General features: G+C 42.3%; 1 protein-coding gene across 1 annotated transcript in view; it reads right to left on the bottom strand.

Annotated features, from left to right (window-relative positions):
• The window catches only part of ITGAV (integrin subunit alpha V), a 113357-nt gene extending 92913 nt beyond the window's left edge, over positions 1-20444 (bottom strand). Inside the window, exon 1 of the mRNA XM_004701477.2 lies at positions 20260-20444. Coding sequence (XP_004701534.1) covers positions 20260-20444 — 185 coding nt within the window. The remainder of the gene's footprint in view (positions 1-20259) is intronic.
• Positions 20445-20502: the final 58 nt, after the last annotated feature.

Below are 20502 nucleotides of genomic sequence, written 5' to 3'. Positions count from 1 at the left end.
TACCTGATCCCTTCAACACCCTGTGTTCACACAGGCTTGTGTGCTTCTTCTCTGTGGGCTTTGTTGCTTCTGAGCTAGATGGCTGCTTGTTTGCCTTCAAGCCTTTAAGACCCCAGACCCTATATCTTTTGATAGCAGGGCACCATCAGCTTTGTTCACCACATTTGCTTATGCACACGTCTGTCTTCAGCGATCATGTCGGGAAGTTGGGTATCATGAAATGACCGTTTAGCTGAGCAAAGTGCTCTTGTTTAAGGGAATGCGCATGAGGAGGCCCAATGTCCACATGCCACCCTACTACTAAACCTATAAATATATGCACATAGGTCTATTTCCCCCACAATCATAAATATATTTACATATGTACATGTCTGTATTTAGGCTTCTATGTATGCCCTTTGCCTCCTACTCCTTTCCTCTATTTCCTTACGCTTTCCTCCTGTCCTACTACCATGTTCAGCCTTCATTCTAGTTTCAGTAATTCCTCTCAGTTACCTTGCCCATGGTCACGCCCTACCAGTCCTCCCATCGCCTCCCTGCCATTGGTTTTGAAAGACTCGTTCGCTTGTCCCTGGGTTGGCCAACACCTCCTCCCTTCCCCTACCTCCCACACTCTCAAGTCCCTCCGGGACAGTTGGTCCCTTTATTTTCTTCTCACATTGCTTGTCCAGCCTCTCTTATCTAGGTGGACCTGCAGAGATAATAATATGTGCATAAAATCGGGGATGGCTTTGACAGCACCAAACAAAGTGGCACATAAGAACATGGCGGCGACGGCAGCAACACCGACAAGCTAACAAACAAAAAAGCCACTGACATACAAAGTTTAAAAGAAGAGGAAAAAAGGAAAAAAACAAAACAAGTAGGCAGAAAAAAAAAGATAAATAAATAAAAAAGCCTGTTAGTAGTTCAAAGTCTGTTTGTTGACCTTTAGGAGTGTTCCCGGATGAGTCTAATGGGGTGCCACGTCCTGGCCCCAAAGTCCATCCTTTGTACTCCCTCAGGTCCTCCTTGCTCTGCTTCCCCTGCTGCTCCATTGCACGCCCCCAGTGTTTTGCCTCAGTGTGGTGGGGTCAGCTCAGTCGCACATCCCATACTGTGTCTCCGGTGCTGTCCAGTGTAGGGCCATGGGTCAGTGCAGGATGTTGCATTTTGCCATGGGGCTGGCTATATGGTCCTCTCTGTACACTGGGCCCTCCGAGCTGGGCTATCGTCCTCTGAGCTTGGTGGGCCCTGGTGTGCTCCGCTCCATAAGAGGAAGATCCTTTACAAGATGGATTGACACAATGGCTGCAACACTGAGCTCAAACACAAGAACAATGGTGAAGATGGAGCAGGACCAGGTGGTATTTCTTTCTGTTGTACACAGGGCCCAGGGTCACTGTTATTTGAATGGATTCAAAGTCTCCTGACAACAGGCGTGTACCAAAAGGAACCAGCCTGAGGCTATATGCCACGTGTAGTCAAAGTGCAGGTTCAGTGTAAGAGAGAAAGACTCTCAAGGAGATGTTCCGACACTTGGCAGCAACAATGGACTCATAGAGCAGTAATGGTGCGGATGCTGCAGGGCTGGGAGGTGTGGCTGTTACACACGGCACTGTCGCTAGAAGTCAGAATGGACAGGATGGTGCAGACCAACAAGAGCTAAGGAAGGGGGTGAGGGGGAAAAAGGTAGGAAGGTGTGAAGAAGAGGTCGTAGGACGCATGCTGCTAATTGTGCTATGAAGGAGCAGGAAAGAGGTGCAGTCTTCTTTAAGAGCAGCAAGGAAAGAGGTGAGGCTAGAATAGGAGAGGAAGCTTTGGGGTAAGATTTGGGATATTATCCTAAATTCAACATGAATCTTAGTTTTTTGTTTGTTTTAAGCAAAAGGATGACAATCTAATAAAGAGATTATTTGGAAATGGGAAAAGGAGAATTGACTCAGACAGGAGAAATATTATTGTTAGATGCCTTTGAGTTGGTTCCGACTGAGACTGACCCTATGAAACAGAACGAAGCACTGCCCATTCCTGTGCCATCCTCCCAACTGCTGTCAAACTTGAGCCCGACTGTTACAGCCACTGTGTCAATCCATCTCACGGAGGGTCTTCCTTTTTTTGCTGACTCTCTACTTTACCAAGCATATCTTTCCAGCGATTGGTTTCTCCTGCTAAACTGATCTTGCTGCCCTGCCATTGAGTTCATTCTGACTCATAACAACCCTATCAGATGGGGTAGAACTGCCTCTCTGGGTTTAAAAGACTATAATACTACACAAGTGCAGAAAGCCTCATCTTTCTTCCACAGAGCAGCTGTTGGTTTGGGACTGCTGACCATTCAGTTAGTAGCCCACCTCATAATTCAACACCCATGAGGTTTCCTAACTTCTGATATAGCAAGTCTTAAGTATTTGAGACAAAATCTCATCATCCTTGCTTCTAAGGAGCATTCTGGGCTGTACTTCTTCCAAGATGGAAGCATGCTGTTAACAGTTGTTCTGTACTTCCTTTTTTGAGTTGATAGAGACCCTACAGGACAGAATATAACTGTGCCTATGTGTTTCTGAGACTGTCAATCGTTACAGCAGTAGGAAGTCTCATCTTTCTCCTGTGGAGCAGCTGGTGGTTTTGAAATGCTGCTCCTGATCTTAATAGACTAACTCATAGACCACACTATGCCATTAGAGCTGCTCAAGGTTTGCCTTAAAGATAGTAAGAGTATCAGAATAGAGAATAAGCTTACAGGGCATGAGGTTCTATTACTGATGGTGGAATAATTTGGAAAATGCTTATCAATCATGGTTACACAACACAAAGACTATAATCAATGGCACTGAATTATGCGTAGAGAAGTTTTGAATTGGAGAATGTTTTGTTGTGTATGTTTGCCACATTTTAAAAATAATTATATTACTGTCAAAAAGTAAAAGGAAGAAGAAAATGCTATAACATTCATTGTGGTAATGATTGTACAACTCTTCTTAATATGACTGAACTACTGAACTATATGATATGTGTATGAAATGGCAAAATAATTATTTTGAAGTGGAAAAACAAAAGAATAGACAATGAATGTAAAAGTTAGGTTTATTGCGCAAACTACGCCAATAGAAACGTGGGTAGATTTTAATCAGGTCCCAGCTTGATTGGAGGGCAATGAAATAAATGGGTTTCCAAGGCCCAGCCCTTCTCTCTCCCTCCTTTGTGACTGGACCAGCATGCTGCTGATTGAGCTAGTTCTTTGCTTCAACCATGTGCTGCACTACCTATGGGCCAAGCCAACCCATGGATCATGTCTCTAGAGCCTGAGGCTCCTTTGAGACCTGCTTCACCAGTCTTGAGGCTGGTTGATCCTGTCTCCATGCATTGCTTGAGCTTGAGATCCCATCGGGGACTGCTTTGCTAAGCTCCTGTGCTAGGGACTGCTGCTGACCACCCCTATTATCTGCTGCTTGCAAGCAGACTTTGCCTGTCTTGCCTGAGGGGAGACTCTGCTGTCTGCTTCCTTGACCTTAGACCAGCAGCCCGCATGAGTTGAAGGACTTTCAGTATATTAACTGTTCCATGAAAGTTACTTGAACTGAGCCCTCTTTATTGCTATATGGACTAATTATCTGTTATATTGCTTCTCTCTGTATAAACCGATCATATATATATATATAAAATCATAAGTAGTGTTCTGGTTTAGTTTCTCTAAAGAACCCTAACACAATGAATAAACTGACCAGGGAAGGGCTACATAGAAAAAAGGAGCTCAAAAGAGTGAGCTCCAAGAAGCAACAACTTTCAGGAGTAGAGGAAAAAGGGAATAAGGAACCTGTGGCAGTTACATAATTTGTTGTCAACTCGAAACTATTAAGAGTGAAGGGGTGGAGTTTGCCCTGTCAATCAGGTCGCAGCTTGATGACCTCATTTAGAGGTGCTAAGGAGATAAATAGCTCACTGGAGGTGGGACACAGATACACTCCCTGTGAGACATTTCTGTTGACAAGACACATGGAGCTACACTAGAGTCCTAGAGCTGAAAGAACCATGTGGAGACGCCTGCCTGCACTGAGATGCTTCCTCTTCCACTGGACCCACAAGACTTTCCACCCACTGCCCTATGATCTTCCTACATTCAGCATCATTGCATGTGTTGTGAGAGTCTGAAGAGTAATTTCTAGATTGGTATTGGACATATAGGCTAATATTAGACTTACAGACTTGATCTGGAATGGGAAGTTTTCTTAATGTACAATTATTCTTTGATATATAGTTCTCTCTTACACACGAATGCCTATGAATTTGTTTCTCTAGTCAACCAGGATTAACACAGAGCCCTAGGCTCATCATTTAAGCACTGATTTGCTAAGTGAAAAGTCAGTAGGTCCAATTCACCAGTGGCTCCACAAGAAAAAAGACCTGGCTTTCTACTTCCATAAGGGTGACAGCTAGGAACCCTCTACATTAATTCTGTTCAGTCCTACAGGAATAGTATGAGTTGGAACCAACTTGATAGAGAAGCAAACAACGAAGAGAAATCAGTGAAAGAGACCAAGAAAAAACTAACTAAAATATAATCAGAGAAGAATACAGGACACCGACATCTTAAGCCCTCATTGTTACATTACCGTCATTAAACACTGCATCACTTTATTTTTCTAGCAAAGGAAACATTTACAAATGCTTGTGACGGTGAACTTCATGTGAAACAATGGACAAACCTACATCTTAAATAGGAAATGTACTCATGTTAACTTTTATTTACCAATTTTGATTTCATTAATTCTAGGGTCACTCAACTCACTGCCACTGAGTCAATTCCGACTCATACCAACCTTATAGGGCAGAGAAGAACTGCCCTATGAGTTTATCAGACTGTAAGTCCTTATGGGAATAGAAAGCCTTGTCTTTTTCCAAAGAGCATCATGTGAGTTTGAACTGCTGACCTTATCATTATTAGCAGCCCAGTGCATAATTCATTATCCCACCCAGGTCAATTCTTGGGTAGGCTCTGCAATTCTCAAAAAGACTAGACAAAAGCTACACTGAGCCTACTTTCCAACACTTAAGTCCACAATGACAAAATAAAAGGCAAAAATCCCAACCAGCCCACACCCTGTTCAATAAAGCTTTATGTGGTCATACTTGGCACCAGTCAACCAGTCAGTGCTGGTGCTCTCTCATCACAGCAACATAACTTTTGGATGGAAATAAACTGTTCTCATTCAGGAAGAAAGTTTTATAAGCTAAGATATACGTATTTTGAGTAAGAGAACTCCCAACTCCCGTGAGGAAAAGAGCAGCACTATACCACTCCCTTCATGTTATCCCAGTTCTTCTTCCAGAGCCAACCTGGTTCACAAAGCAAAATAATTTACAAAGAAACTGGCCAGGATCCAGAAGATCAGGACAGGAGAGTTGTTTCTCAGAATTTGCCTAAAAACTTGTAAGCAAAATTTGTTTCTGGGCTGCCATCAAATGGACTTTATAGAACCTTTACATAAAAATCTTTTGCAAAGCTATCTTTCTCACTTTACTATAAGTTGGTTCCTTGTATGTAGGGACTCTAACTCATCTTTATGACTGCCACATCTTAAGTAGTCAAAAAAGTTTGTTAAAATGGAGGTTGGGTAGCACATAAATTCCAGAGTTAGAGGTCTCAAATGATCTTAGTCTTGTATAAGTAAGTCTTTCCCACTATCCCCAGATCTCTTCAGAAGGCAGAAACCATCCTTATTAAACATTTAGTGAAGTTTTAAATTATCCTTAAAATAATTTTCTTATGTAACACATTTCACCCACATGCCATGTAATTTTGAGTTTCTCATCCTTTCTTTATTTGGCAAGGTAAGACAGAAAGGTCTGGAAAGTTATTAATGGAAACCGCCTTCAGCAAAGAGAGAAGAACGGGCCCAGTACGAAAAGTCTCCTAATCGGCAGCACAGAGTTTGGAGTTGTTGGCATAAGACCTGGGTCAGGGCTGCTGCTTTTCATCAGACCATTTGCCTATCACAGGCACGAAATGATGGTAACCACGTGCACTAATATTGATGTTCACCAAGTTTTCATGAGTGTACCTTCATGTGCACACTGGTTAAATGCTACAGAAATGGAAGCATAATATAAATGTGTGAGCATTATCCATTTCTAAATCCGTTTCTAAATTCTAGGTTAAAGGAAGAAAAGCTCAGGAATAAAATTCTTCCTCTAAAAATGACAAAATGATTCTTAAATAAGCTTTCCGAGTATTGCAGGGGCAGTGAATTATTTAATGTGGTTCTTCTGGCCAGTCTCTAACTCCCACCAAACGACCTCTTTCTGCAAGAAGGGTGGGGAAGATATTGATAAGATTAGCCTGTGAGTAATTGCAAACAGGATTCCCTGGAGTGCCATCCTGCTGTGTATAAAATGAGCCCTCAGAGAGGCAAGAAGGATTTTATTATCAGCAAGAGCCAGGAATGAAGTATACCATCTGGACCCAGAATATTCCTTCTCTGGGAACCTCCTGGATCCAGATGAGAGGTACATCAGAAGAGCAGCAGCAGAACCAGAAGCTGAAGCATGTAACAGAGTGGACGGACTTCCCAACTCATGGGACAAGTTGAGTGCTCTTGTGCAGGAGGCTGGCTTTCGGGGGGTGGGGTGCCTCTAGGCCAGTGGTTCTCAACCTGTGGGTTATGACCCCTTTGGGGGTCAAACAATCATTTCACAGGGGTCACCCTATTAATAACAATAGCAAAATTCCAGTTATGAAGTAGCAACAAAAATAATTTTATGATTGGGGTGTCATCACAACATAAGGAACTGTATTAAAGGTTCTCAGCATTAGGAAGGTGGAGAAGCACTGCTCTAGGCACTTATGGGAAGTTGAGCCTGCAGACCCAGGGACGTGGGGCTGAATGCCTACATGCTGAGGCTTACTGGAGTGAGGTGCCTCAGGCACTTAATTCAGGGAGCTGGGTTTACTGACCCACAGATTTCTTTCCTTCTTTCTTTGTGTGAGTTTCCTCAAATAATATTTTTACTGATATATCTTAACTGAGTCCAATATATCCCTTCCCTTCCCATACTGTTCTGTTGTTCAATCCCATCGGGAGGGGCTATACAATGATCAATGCTATCAACTCCCCTCTCCCCCACTTCCACCCTTCCCCGAACACTCAGGGAACCCTTACTCCTGTCAGAGTCTCTAAGGGGTCATCTATCTTGACTACCATGTAACAAGCAATCTTAAATGAATAAAGGACCTACACAAGTCTAACATGACCAATGAGGTATATCACATATGAACCGTAATAGTAAAGGGGAGGACATCTTAAAGAACCAGAGGATAGTTATGAGGCTCATCAATGCCACAGCGCACACTGAATTTATCCTCCATTCTGTGGGGCCCTTCTAAGAGGGGGTGCCCAACTGTCTTGCTGGTAGTCTTTGTGTCCTCACTAAATCCAGTCCCCTTCATATCAATCTGGATGTGTGTTTTTTAAACATCTGATACCTCTTCCCCTCGACATCTCATGATCACACAGGTTGGTGTGCTTCTTCCATGTGGGCTCTGCTGCTTCCCTGCTAGATGGCCACTAGTTTAACTCCAAGCTATAGCTTTTGATAGCCGGGCACCATCAGCTTTCTTCACCACATTTGCTTATGCACCCACTTTGCCTTCAGCGATCATGTCAGGGAGGTGGGTATCATACAGTACCACAGTAGTAAAACAAACCATTCTTGTACAGAGGGAAGCTTTAAACAGAGGCCCAAAGTCCATCTGCTTCCTTGTTGCACATATAAACAAATATACACATATTCATGTAGATATGTGCACATAAATATACATATTAGGTTTTGTAGGGTTTTTTCCTCTTACTCTATTATGCTTGGCTATCATTGGTTGCCCACTCACCTCACCTCCCTTATTCCCCTCCCATGCCCCCCAGGAACTGTCAGTCCAGCTACGGCCTCCATAAATTGCCCATCCTGCTTTGCTTGTACAGATCAACACTGAAAAACAAAAACAAAATAATAACAATGAAATAAAATAGAATATTAAAAAAAAAATTTAAACCACCAACATACAAATAGCCACCAGAGTACTAGGGAATCATGATGGAGCCACATTCATGTTGAAAAGGTGAGTTTCCCTTAAGTTCATGTTGCTATTCCTACAGTCTGGGATGGAACGGTCTCATGCCTCCCCCACCCTTTGCCCGCCCCTCCCTGTCCACTACAATTACTCCTTAGACTTTCAGTGTGGCCCCCTTGTAAGCCACAGATTTTAAATTGAATGCCTTCAAGTTGAAGTTTACAACAGATTGGTTGTATTTATTAGCAGACTTGCCAGAACTTTATAACACATCCAATAAACTCACTGGCATTGCAACTTACTTCCTTACTAAACCCTTTAATCACGAATTTTGTGAGTTCCGTGTAGCCATTGCAATGGCTATTAGAACCCAAAGAGAAGTAAAATAGTGAACACTAATTAAGACTAAATATTACTTTGAAAACAAAACCAGAGAGCTAGAGAAGAAAATTGCCTCAGACAAATGAGAATATCTTACAGCGTTGTATAAATAACAACTAAATAATTGTGTAAAAGAAAGGGCAAATGATAGTACAGATGCTTTGTGAGAAAATTATGAATATGAAAACAGCACATATCACTAAATTGGTAAACTACAGCAACCCAATCCTGACAGGGTCTAATGACCCAGATCCCTCAGGAATGAAGGTGTGGATCACCCCACCAGGCAAAGAACCATGGCCGGCTGAGGGCAAAGTCCATACAGAATGGGTAGTGGAAGAAGGTAGTTTTACCTATCAGTTACAACCACGTGACCCATTGCAAAAGTACGGTTTGCGATTGTCAGTATTTCTTTTTTATAGGTGCTTACTGAAAATCTTTCCCTTGTAGGTTCGTTGTGTTTTCAGGTATATGTATGCTAGCTACATTTTGTTGGGTGTAACATAAGTTCATTAATGTCTGGAAATTATACATGGCTAAAGAATTGTGTACTAGTGCCAAGCTGGCAAGGAGTAGACTGTGATAGTTAGGTTTATTGGGCCAACCAGGCCTATATGGGAACATGTTGATGGAGTTTAATCAGGTTGCAGCTTGACTGGAGGGCAACCGAGATAAATACTTTGCGCTGCCACCATCCTGCCTTTCTCCCTGGTAATCGCACCAGTGCTCTGTTGCCTGAGCTAGTTCTTTGCCTCAACTGCGTGCTGTGCTATTGTGGGGCTGAGCCAACCTGTGAATCATTAAGCCTTGCTCAGTATGCATCGCTTGTGGTTCCATTGAGACCTGCTTCACCACACTTCTTGAGGATCCTACAGACGGCTTCACCAAGCTCCTGCACTACTGGCTTCTGCTAGGCCTCAACTTCTCAGCTTCCCTTGGTTGCCACCCCACCCTGCAGTCTACAGCCTGTGGGCCAACTCTGCTTGTCTTGCCTGAGGACAGATTCCACTGTCTGCTTCCTTGACCTGGGATCAACAGCTGGCATGACTTAAAGGATCTTCAGAATATTAACTGTTCCCTGAAAGTGAGTTGAACTGTGTGGACTGCTGTGTGGGCTAATTAACTATTTTATTCCTTCTCACTATATAAATATATATAAAATAAGTGTCCTGGTTTTGTTTCTTCTCTAGAGAATCCTGCATAACACAAATATGCTGAAAGGATACAACCTTAACACATCTTTCCTAATTCCAAATCAATCAGCATCCTTTTTTCTTGCTGAATAACTGCCTCTGTGATCTATGTACATGTTCCAAGTAAGCACAATTGTCCTGGAACTCCCACTCTTCTCCATGTATCTACAGTTTGTTATGACTCACAAGTCGAATGCCTTTGCACTGTCAATAAAACACAAGTTAAAAACACACACACACACACACACACACGAGTGAACATTTTCCTGGTATTCCATGTTTTCAGCCAAGGCCCATCTGACGTCAGCAATGATATTCCTCATGCCACATTCTTTCTGAAGCTGGCTGGAATTTCTGACAGCTTTTTGTTGGTAAAGTGCTGCATCTGCTTTTAAATTATCTTAAGCAAATGTTTTTGTGCAGGTATGTTAATAACATTGTTCAACAATGTCCACATTCTGCTGCATCACTTTCCTTTGGAATAAGCACGTCAGTGGGCATAAGAGGGGGCACCCCCAAAAAACCGGAACTGAGTTGGATGGAGCAGAGCTTTTGTAGTACACATTTTCCCGCTAGGTGAGCATCAAGCAACTCACTGAGTTAGTGCACCCAGTGGTGTTGCCTGGGAAGGTTCTCTGGTCACAGTGAATTTTTCATAAAAGCAGTTTTGCCCGAACCTTGTTTTTTGTGATGCTGACTTAAGAGAACAGTGTGTGTCTCTGAAATTTTGTTTCCTGCTCGGGAAAAATGCTGAAAAAACTGTTGTGATGTTGAACAGAGCTTACAAGGACAGCGCTATGGGTAAAACTTAAGTGTACGAGTAGTTTTCTCATTTCAAAAAGGTGAAATGTCAATTGATGACAATCAGCATTCTGGATGTCCATAAACTTCCCAAATGGACAAAAATGTCAACTTGTAGTGCACTTGGAGTCCGTTCCACCAGGTCAGACTGTTGGAATCAACTCAAGACATACAACAACTGATAAATGCAAGTATAAATTACAAGAAATAGATAAGGACGGGTACAAAAATGGTTGGGTTGGTCTGGAGTCTTAAAGACTTGAAGATAAACACGTAGCCATCTTTCTGAGAAGCAACAAAACCCGCATGAAAGAAGCACACCAGCCTGTGTGACCAAGAGGTGTCGATGGGATCAGGTATCAGGCATCAGAAGACCCAGAACAAAACATTATATCAATGTGAATGTGTGGGAGTGTGGAGCAGAGACCCAAAGCCTATCTGTAGACAATTGGACATCCTCTTACAGAAGGGTCACAAGGAGGAGATGAACCAGTCAGAGTGAAGTATAGCACCGCTGAAACACACAACTTTCCTCTAGTTCTTTAATGCTTCCTCCCCCCACTATCATGACCCCAATTCTACCTTACAAACCTGGCTAGATCAGAGCATGTCCACTGGTACAGATAAGAGCTGAAACTCAGGGAATCCAGGACAGATAAATCCCTCAGCACCAAAAATGAGAGTAGTGATACCAGGAGGGGAAGGTGTGGTAGGGGAGTGGGGGCTAATCACAATGATCTTCATATAACCCTCTCCCAGGGGGACGGACAACAGAAAAGTGGGTGAAGAAAGACATCAGTCAGTGCAAGACATGAAAAAATAATAATTTATAAATTATCAAGGGTTCATGAGGGAGAGAGGTAAGGGGAGGGAGGGAAAAAGATGAGGAGCTAATACCAAGAAAATGTTCTGAAAATGATGATGGCAACATATGTACAAATGTGCTTGACACAATGGATGGATGCATGGATGAATTGTGATAAGCCCCCAATAAAATGATTTTTTAAATTCTCTAATAAATTGCACAATTGTGAGTATAAAAAAATAGTTGGCTTGTAATATTTCTTGACAATAGTGAAGATGGAGAGAACACATTAACATAGGTGATGAAAACCGTCAATGACTAGCAGTGAAAATCTGAAGTTAAACAACTTAGTTTCATATTCTTGCATCTTTCTCCTGACAGATTCATCTCCTTCTAAAAAGTTGGTGCAAGACTATTATCAGGATCCCCATCCCATTATTTTGAAATGACCCCACATTTAGGACTAACATCCAAGATCAGACTATTAATGTCACACAAAACATAAGCACACACACGCAGGTTGGAAGAAGCAGGGAGAAGGAGCAAGGGACAGAGGGAAAGAAAGAGTAGAACACAAGAAACAAGGGAGGGATAGAAGGAACAAAGAAAGAAGTGGAGGGAGGGAGAGAGGAAGAGGGAAAGACAGAAGCAGATCAGAGAAACAAACTGAGATAATGCCATTCAGACGTACATCCTATCAAACTACACTTGTAATTTACAGGCAGCTGCTTCAGTGAATGTGACCTTGACTACCAGGAAGGGGCAACTTGCCAAACAATGACAAGTGCATTTTTCAAACCCTCCAAATGAACTAAGTTATTTGGTCCCTTTCAGCACTGGCATTTTCAAGATAAAGCATGCTTAATATATTTAGCTGAGTCTGGGTTGGCCGATGAACTTTAACCAAAAGGAACTTCTGAAAAATTATTATACACATATATAGAAATGTGTACAAAATAGCACTGATTGCTATTTCAAAGCTATAATCTGTTTCAGATTTACTTTTAATTTTTTACAAATTGCTAAAGTCAACAATGATATGATACAAAACAGAAGCAGCAACTATAAATTCTGCTAAGCTTTCCTTTTAATGAATGTACTATAAATCTTTGGTACTAATGAGGAATAATCAATATATAACCTGTAAATGTAAAAAAAATTACTTCCTAAATTACATGATTATAATCTATGTACATACATATGACAGCAACAATAAAACATAAATCAACAGTACTGCCAGGGTTATAGGTAAATTCATAAATATGAGCTGATGATATTTTGTAAAGGATGGTTACAGTGGTGAAAGAGAAATGAGACATGCAGTTTAAAGTGGAGAGACAAATTGGGACACACTGCAAAGCACCTTAAGTAGTTTGGACTTTCTGGCTCTAAAAGCATTGTTAGGGGCATGTTAGTAGCAGAATGCCTGAATCAGAGAGATGTTTCAGAATAATAAAACTGGTGAAAAACACAAGCAAGAGGTTTCACAGGTCTAAGAGCCAAGTGAAGGGTAGAGGGATGGAAACCTGGGTGTCTCAGACCACACTTGAGGCAACTGGGGTTGAAAGAAAGGGGAGCAATCAAAGTAAGGAGCAGCCCAGGAGGCACAGAGGTTCAAGTGCTCTGCCACTAACAGAAAGGTTAGCCGTTCGAACCCAGCAGCCTCCCCTTGGAAGAAAGATGTGGCAGTATAATTCTATCGTTGGAAACCCTGTGGGGCAGTTCTACTCTGTGCAATGGGGTAATTATGAAACTAAATCAATTTGATGGGAAAGGTGGGGGGCACGAATAGAAGGAAAGGAGCCCTGGTGGCACAACTCAGCACTCCACTACCATCAAAAGGTCAGTGGTTCAAACCCACCAGCCACTCCGCTCCAAAGGAGAAAAGACCTAGTGATCTTCTCCTCTAAATATTACACACACACTCACACAAAGATCCACTATCATATCAATGTGGATTCATGGGGATCTCATACAGGGTTTGTGAGGCTGTAAATCTTCACAGGAGCAGAGAGCTTTGTCTTTCCCCCAGAAGCACCTGGTAGGTTCGAACTGCGAGTCTTATGATTAGCAGTCCAACACTTACCCAGCAGTGCCACCAAGGACCCTGTTTCCCTGGCCCCTGATTCATCAGGTTTTCACTAACTGCTTTTGGGAAATCAATTCCCAGGCCTACATTCGTGGGTCCTCTTAGTCTGGAGGCTCCACCAAAACCTGCTCAGCACCATAGCATACACAACCCTCCAGTAACAGATGGGTGGTGACAGGGTATAAAGTGAACTGGCTGAAAACCACACCGTGGCCTCCTTGCAAGAGGTTAACTCTCAAGGCCCCTCTCCTTCTATTGCTGATGTTGTGTGCCACTGAGTCCCTTCTCACGCGTGGTGATCATAGATTTCTAAAGGTTACAGCTTTGGAACACCTATCAGGTAGTTCTACTCTATTGAATAGGTGCCAATTTTACTGTGCAAGCTTGCTTTTTTAAAAACAGTTTCTAAGTCGTTTTAAAAGTAATTAAATTAAAAGTAGTTTTAAAAATAATTAAAACCATTCCTACTCACAACCACTCACGGAGATGACACATGTATGGGGGTCACCATTGCTGCCCATGTGATTGCCAGGAATGAGTGGTCAAATGAACAGCGGTAAACAACAGAAATAGGGAGTTGCTGTGCTCAGCTGCTAAACAAAAGTCAAGAGGTTTAAAGTTCATCTTGTGGTGCCTCAGAAGAAAGGCATGTAAACCTACCTCCCCCAAATCGGAGACCCAATGGAGCAGCACAGTTCTATGCTGGCACACCATGTGTTTGCCATGAGTTGGTGGCAATTCAATGACAAAGGACAAATAAAAGTAAAGAGCCGAGATGAAGGCAAGAAATATTTAAGAATTTCTAGGACTTTCTGCCTGATGATTCATCAGTAACTAATATTGGGGGAGTGCAGAAAAGACAAAAAAATAGAAAATGAAGAGAAATAGAAAATTGTTTCCAAGGCAACAGAGAAAATGATGGTGCCATTAATAGACAGAGGGAGGTATCACTCATATTTTTTGGCAAAACTGAGATCATTTTTCTCAAACTGAAGTAAAAAGGATAACAACAACGAGCCACTGCAATCAACTCAATTCCAACTCACAGTGACCCTCTAGTGATTCTGTGAGACAGAGGAGAAGTGCTCAGTAGGGTCTCTGAAGATATACACTCTTGAGAAGATGACCGCCTCACAGAGCAGCTGGTGACAGATCCTCTGGTTAGCAGTCCAACACTTAACCTGCTGCACTACCAGAGCTCCTCTAAAAGAGGCTCACACCCACTACCATCTAGACCAGCAGTTCTCAACCTGTGGGTCACAACCCCTTTGGGGGTCGAACGACCCTTTCACAGGGGTCACCTGATTCATAACAGTAGCAAAATTACAGTTATGAAGTAGCAACAAAAATAATTTTAAGGTTGGGGGGGTCACCACAACCTGAGAAACTATGAAAGGGTCGCAGCATTAGGAAGGTTGAGAACCACTGTTCTAGATTCACTGCAATCCTACAGAGCAGAACAGAACTGCCCCTTTGGGTTTCCAGGAGCAGAAAGCCAATGGTCGCCTAGCTTGAACCACTGACCTTGCAGTTAGCAGTTCAATGTGCAACTCACTACACCGTCAAGGAGAAAAGACTTAGGCTACTGAAGTAGTGAGTCAGAGTTCTACTTTAAGACATAAGGCACAGCTATAGCAAAAGTTTTATTAAAGGTTGGCAGGTGATTGTAATAGTAATTCAAAGCTGAGATCCATGGAATATTCTTAGGGACCTGTTGTCACTAAAGTCCAATACCAGCTTGTCATGAGGTCCTGGGAACACACAGACTAGAGTAATTGGCTGATAAAGGGGGTTATGGAGAATAAATAAGGTTTTGTATTAGTGTTTAATAGGGCAGGGCAAGCCTTCTAATTCATTTAAAATAATGTTCTCTCCTTCTTACTCATTATAATGTTTAATGTAACTATATTATAAGAAAGTTGAAAATTGTCCAATAATTTCCTTTAAAACCTCAGCTGTCAGATATAAAAATTCACCTGACTTTGAATTTTACACCTTGCCTTTTTAAAAAAATCATTTTATTGGGGGCTCATACAACTCATCACAATCCATACATCCATCCATTGTGTCAAGCACATTTGTACATATGTTGCCATCATCATTCTCAAAACATTTGCTTTCTACTTAGCCCTTGGTATCAGCTCATTTTCCCCCTCCCTCTCCCTTTCCCCATGAACCCTTGGTAATTTATAAATTATTATTATTTTGTCATATCTTACACCATCCAATGTCTCCCTTCACCCATATCTCAGCTGTCCGTCCCCCAGGGAGGAGGTTATATGTAAATCCTTGTAATCTGTTCCCCCTTTCTCCCTCACCTTCCCTCTAACCTCCCAGTATCGCTACTCTCACCACTGGTCCTGAGAGGTTCAATCTGGATTCCCTATGTTTCCAGTTCCTATCTGTGCCAGTGTATATCCTACAGGCCAGCTGGATTTGTAAGAATTGGGATCATGATAGTAGGGGGTAGGAAGCATTCAAGAACTAGAGGAAAATTGCATGTTTCATCATTGCTACACTGCACCCTGACTGGCTCGTCTCCTCCCTACAGCCCTTCTGCAAGGTGATGTCCAATTTCCCACAAATGGGCCCTGGGTCCCCACTCTGCACTCCCCCTCATTCACAATGCTATGATTTTTTTTTTCTGTCTTTGATGCCTGATACCTGATCCCTTTGACACTTTGTGATCTCACAGGCTGCATACCTTGCCTTTTAATTCCTCTTGCCCACAAACCTGCCAATCAAATAGAGACTGCAATCTCATCTGTGGCTCAGGTTCCTCATCTGTAAAAGTAATGATTTTATCTGCTTCCTACTTCCCCGATGTTTTTTGCTCTAGAATATTGTAAGTGTAAATTCTTATAAATTGTAAGTTAAGTTTACCAATGTAAGATATTATTGTCATTAAATCTGGGATGAAATTTAAAATTTTACCAATCATTTCTCACAAGCATGACTTTAATTTCTGGTCTGCATAGGCTGCTTTACATTCTATAACCAAAACAAAAACAGACATAAAAACGATTATGTTGTTTTCCCTAGGTATTTGGACACAAATTTGAATTGGAAGCAGTGGCAGAAGTCCAACGCCTACCTGTTGCTTCCTTATTGATCCAGGCTAATCTTCCCTCAAAACAGTATCCAATCCCAGTGACAGACTGGATTCTGACTCACCGGAAACTCCCTGCCATGGAGTGCGATACAACTCACAGCAACTTCACTGAGTTTTGTAGATCCTTATGGGAGCAGAGGACAAAGACCATCCTTGTGGTTAGCAGTAGGAAGCTTAACCTACTAGCCTCAATCTTCCTTCAAAACCAAAAAAGCAAGCTCATGCCACTGAGTCTATTCCAACTCATAGCGACCCTGCAAGACCGGGTAGAACTGCCCATGTGAGTTCCCCAGGCTGCAATTTTTACAGACATAGAAAGCCTCATCGGAAACCCCGTGGAGCAGCCGGTGGTTTTAAACTGCTGACTTTGCAGTTAGCAGCCCAGCATATTCTAACTATATACATCAGTGGTTCTCAACCTTCCTAATGCCGAGATCCTTTTATACAGATCCTCATGTTGTGGTGACCCCCAAGCATAAAATGATTTTCGTTGCTACTTCATCACTGTAATTTTGCTACTGTTATGAGTCGTAATGTAAATCTTTGATATGCAGGATGTATTTTCATTGTTTCAAATTAAACATAATTAAAACATAGTAAGATTAATCACAAAACCATGTGCAATATTATACTGTGAAATATTTACGTGTTTTCCGATGGTCTTAGGCAACTTCTGTGAAAGGGTCGTTCATCCCCCAAAGGGGTCTCAACCTACAGGTTGAGAACTGCTGATATATATCCTCCTCCCTCTGGAAGTTAATGATATCAAAAACATAAAATCCAGAAGGCTACATTATAAATGATGCCTTCTTGTACCTTTTTTATACCAGTGTTTGACAACTTATGAGTACCATTTTACAAAACTAAGCAAAATGTTTACATTAATCTGTTAAATATGAAAGAGGCCTGGTGATGTAGTGGCTTATTTATTGGGTTGCAAACCACAGGTATGCATTTTGAACCCATCAGATGCTCCTAGAGAGAAAGATAAGGCTTCTACTGTACTGACAATGTAGTCTTGGAAACACACAGGGCAATTCTATCCTGGCCTATAGGGAACTCAAGGGCAGGGAGCTCAGTTTTTTGTTCAGATGGGTTTCCTTTGTTTTGTTGTTTTTGTTGTTAAATTTGAAAGGCTCAGTAAGTGGAAGTGCTAAACATTGAATTTTTAAAACTCTGTCACTATTTTTCTTTTTCCTTATCACGTTAGGCTATAGAGTTACAAAGTAGCCTGATAATTTTTTTTAATGTTTTATGAATTCAAATCTAGTTCAATTTTACTTCATTATTAAAGGTCCATGTGTGAGGTCATACAAACATGTGAGGTCATAGTGTATTCAATGACTATAAAGACTACTCAAAGATTAGCCATTTTGCCTTGTAACCAACAATAAGCAAATCGCTCCTGTCAACAGTCCAATATTATTGTATTGCCCACAGAAATAACAACTAAAATGTAATGCAGCTTGTAAAGCATCTTTACACTTAGAGAACTGTGGGAAAGAGAAAACTGAGAAGAGTATAATGAGATGAATTCTTTGAATCCTAGAAGGCCAGGATTCTGGGTAGAGGGAGGTCTTCACACTTGTGGGCTAGAAATGAGTCCCAATTATATTCTCATAACCAAGATTGATTCCCACAGTATCCTCCCATCATAATGCTACCTTAAAGTTACCTCTTATGAGCACATGGCTGATTGCTATCTGGCCAGCAACTTTAACTTCATTCCCTGCTCAGGGAACTGTCACTCCCCTTCCAGTGACCCCAGCACTGGTTATTACTCCTCTAATAACTCAGGGGCCTTTATGGTTAGGGTACAGCCCACTTTGCTACAAATGTGGTTACCTGGAATTAAAGGGGCTTGCATACCCCAAGAGTGTATAAAATGATGATGAGAAGACAACACTCTCTCTCTGCTCAGACCTGGCTCCTGAAGCTATGGTGGAGGTCAGTACCCCAACACTTTTGTCTGGCTCTTAATTTCTTCCCTTCAATGACACAGTCACCCCTTAGGACTCATCCGGATGTGAAGCTGGATCTCCCAGAAAATTAATAGTATCATTTGCAAAACACTCCAACGACTTTGAAGAAGTCTCTAAGCGTGAACTTTTCAAAATATTTTAATCTGTGCATAAATTTAATCTGAGAGAACACTGTTGTAAACAATTAAAGTCCTACATACCATAAAGCATAAACTTGAAAATATTTTGAAGCAAGGATGACTAAAACGATTAAATCTAATGAGAACATAGTAAGTATTACCTAAAGTTAATGATTATGCTATTATTTATGGAAAATCTGAGAAACACTGAGACTGGAAACAAACAAAAATTGAGGTTGCTACATGAAAATAATATCTTGTTTCCATTACTGAGGCATCCATCCATCTATCTATCGCTGTAAAAGCTGTCACCAAAATGAATGCTATTCAGGGACATTCAGAAAAATTTGGAAAAGAGTTGCTCTATCAGCCAATGAAAAATACTTACATCACCCTCAAATTCAGCAAACAAGTTTTGGAAAAACAGGCCTAATAAAGTACTGAACATCAATGCTATACTGTGTATAGTATTGGGCCTAATAAAGTACTGAACATCAATGCTATACTGTGTATAATATTGGGCCTAATAAAGTAATAATAAAACGGGCCTAATAAAGTACTGAACATCAATACTACGCTGTATGTTCTCCTTGCCACTGAGTCAATTCTGACTCCTAGACAGCCTATAGAGCAGAGTAGAGTTCCCCTCTGAATTTCTAAGACTATTGGATTTGGGAGTAGAAAGCTTCAAAAATGGTAGAAAGCCTTAAAAGGAGAAAGACTTTGTTTAAAAATATAAAGAAAAGTTAGAAACAAAAACCCACGTTGTTGTAATTTCTAAGAGCTGAGAAGAAGCCTAAGAACAGTTCTGGAAACAAGATTTGAGTATCAGAATACAGGTATCAGAAGATATGCATTCATTTAAATACTCATTAAATCGGTTTTCTACTGTTAATATCGGGGTGGGGGTGTTGAGTGTGATGTCAGCGTCCGGTACAGTCGGCGACAACTGTTAATCCAATAATGACACTACGTGTTACAGATAGAGTCTGATGATCCTAGCACCACGGAACGCTGACAATCAGCAAATACAACGGGATTCAAGAGAGCAGCGGTATTCAAATGACCTGCGGCGAGTGAGAAAACTCTGCGAACACTCCAGTTCTTGCTGAACAATGACCTACACAGTGAATCCGTATAAAAAGAACAGATGACACATTCATTTTTACTATTCAACCGCAAGTGTGCGAGGTTGTAGGGATAAGACACGATGTACTTTACTACAATAGGGTCATTTTAGTCGTCTGGCTGTCTGGAAAAGCGCTAAGCGAGGAGAAACGGGCTGCGAGGGAGGAGAAGAAAGAGTGGGGGAGGGCTCGTTTCGGAAGAGCTGGAGTCGGGAGTGGAGCTCTACGTGGAACAGGGAGAGACCCCAGGGCAGGTTAGCTGGTACCGGAGCCAAAGAAGTGGGCACATGGAATTGACCACGTCCCAGGCACGCGCACGGGCAGCGCCCCACGGGGCTGAACCAGCCTTTGTTGTTTGACCAATGGTCCCAAATTTTGAATGTCGAGCCTAAGAGTGCCACAAAACTCTCCCTGTACCCAACCCCGAATTTTAAAGCAGGAGTAGGGACCGATAAGTTCACCTCCCTGGTTACATCCACGGACCCAAACGCAGGGACGCCCCCCACCCCTACTCCCACCCCCGGACGACCTCCCCCGGGGAAGCGCTGGGTAGGGTGCGCGCCTTGAGGGAACCGGGAGACTCCTCTCCTGGAAGCGGCTACTTACGAGGACGCGCTGGGCACGAAGAAATCCACCGCGAAGCCGAAGTAACTTCCTTCGGGGCCAGAGTATTCGGCAGGACTGTCCACGTCCAGGTTGAAGGCGCCGCAAAGAGGCAGCAAAAGTGCAGGCAAAGGGAGTAGGAGACCGCGAAGGCAGAGGCGCGGCCGCCGCGGCGCCGGAGAAGCCATGGTCGCAGTGCGCGCGGGGCGCCGAGCCCGGAGCAGCGGTCACCCCTCCCGGGCGCCG

This window comes from Echinops telfairi, unplaced genomic scaffold (genome assembly GCF_000313985.2).
Source record: "Echinops telfairi isolate 266 unplaced genomic scaffold, ASM31398v2 ScPeMD7_3;HRSCAF=10, whole genome shotgun sequence".
Classification (NCBI taxonomy): Eukaryota; Metazoa; Chordata; class Mammalia; order Afrosoricida; family Tenrecidae; genus Echinops; species Echinops telfairi.
The sequence above is the reverse complement of the archived record's forward strand: the minus strand, read 5'-3'. Positions and strand labels throughout refer to the sequence as shown.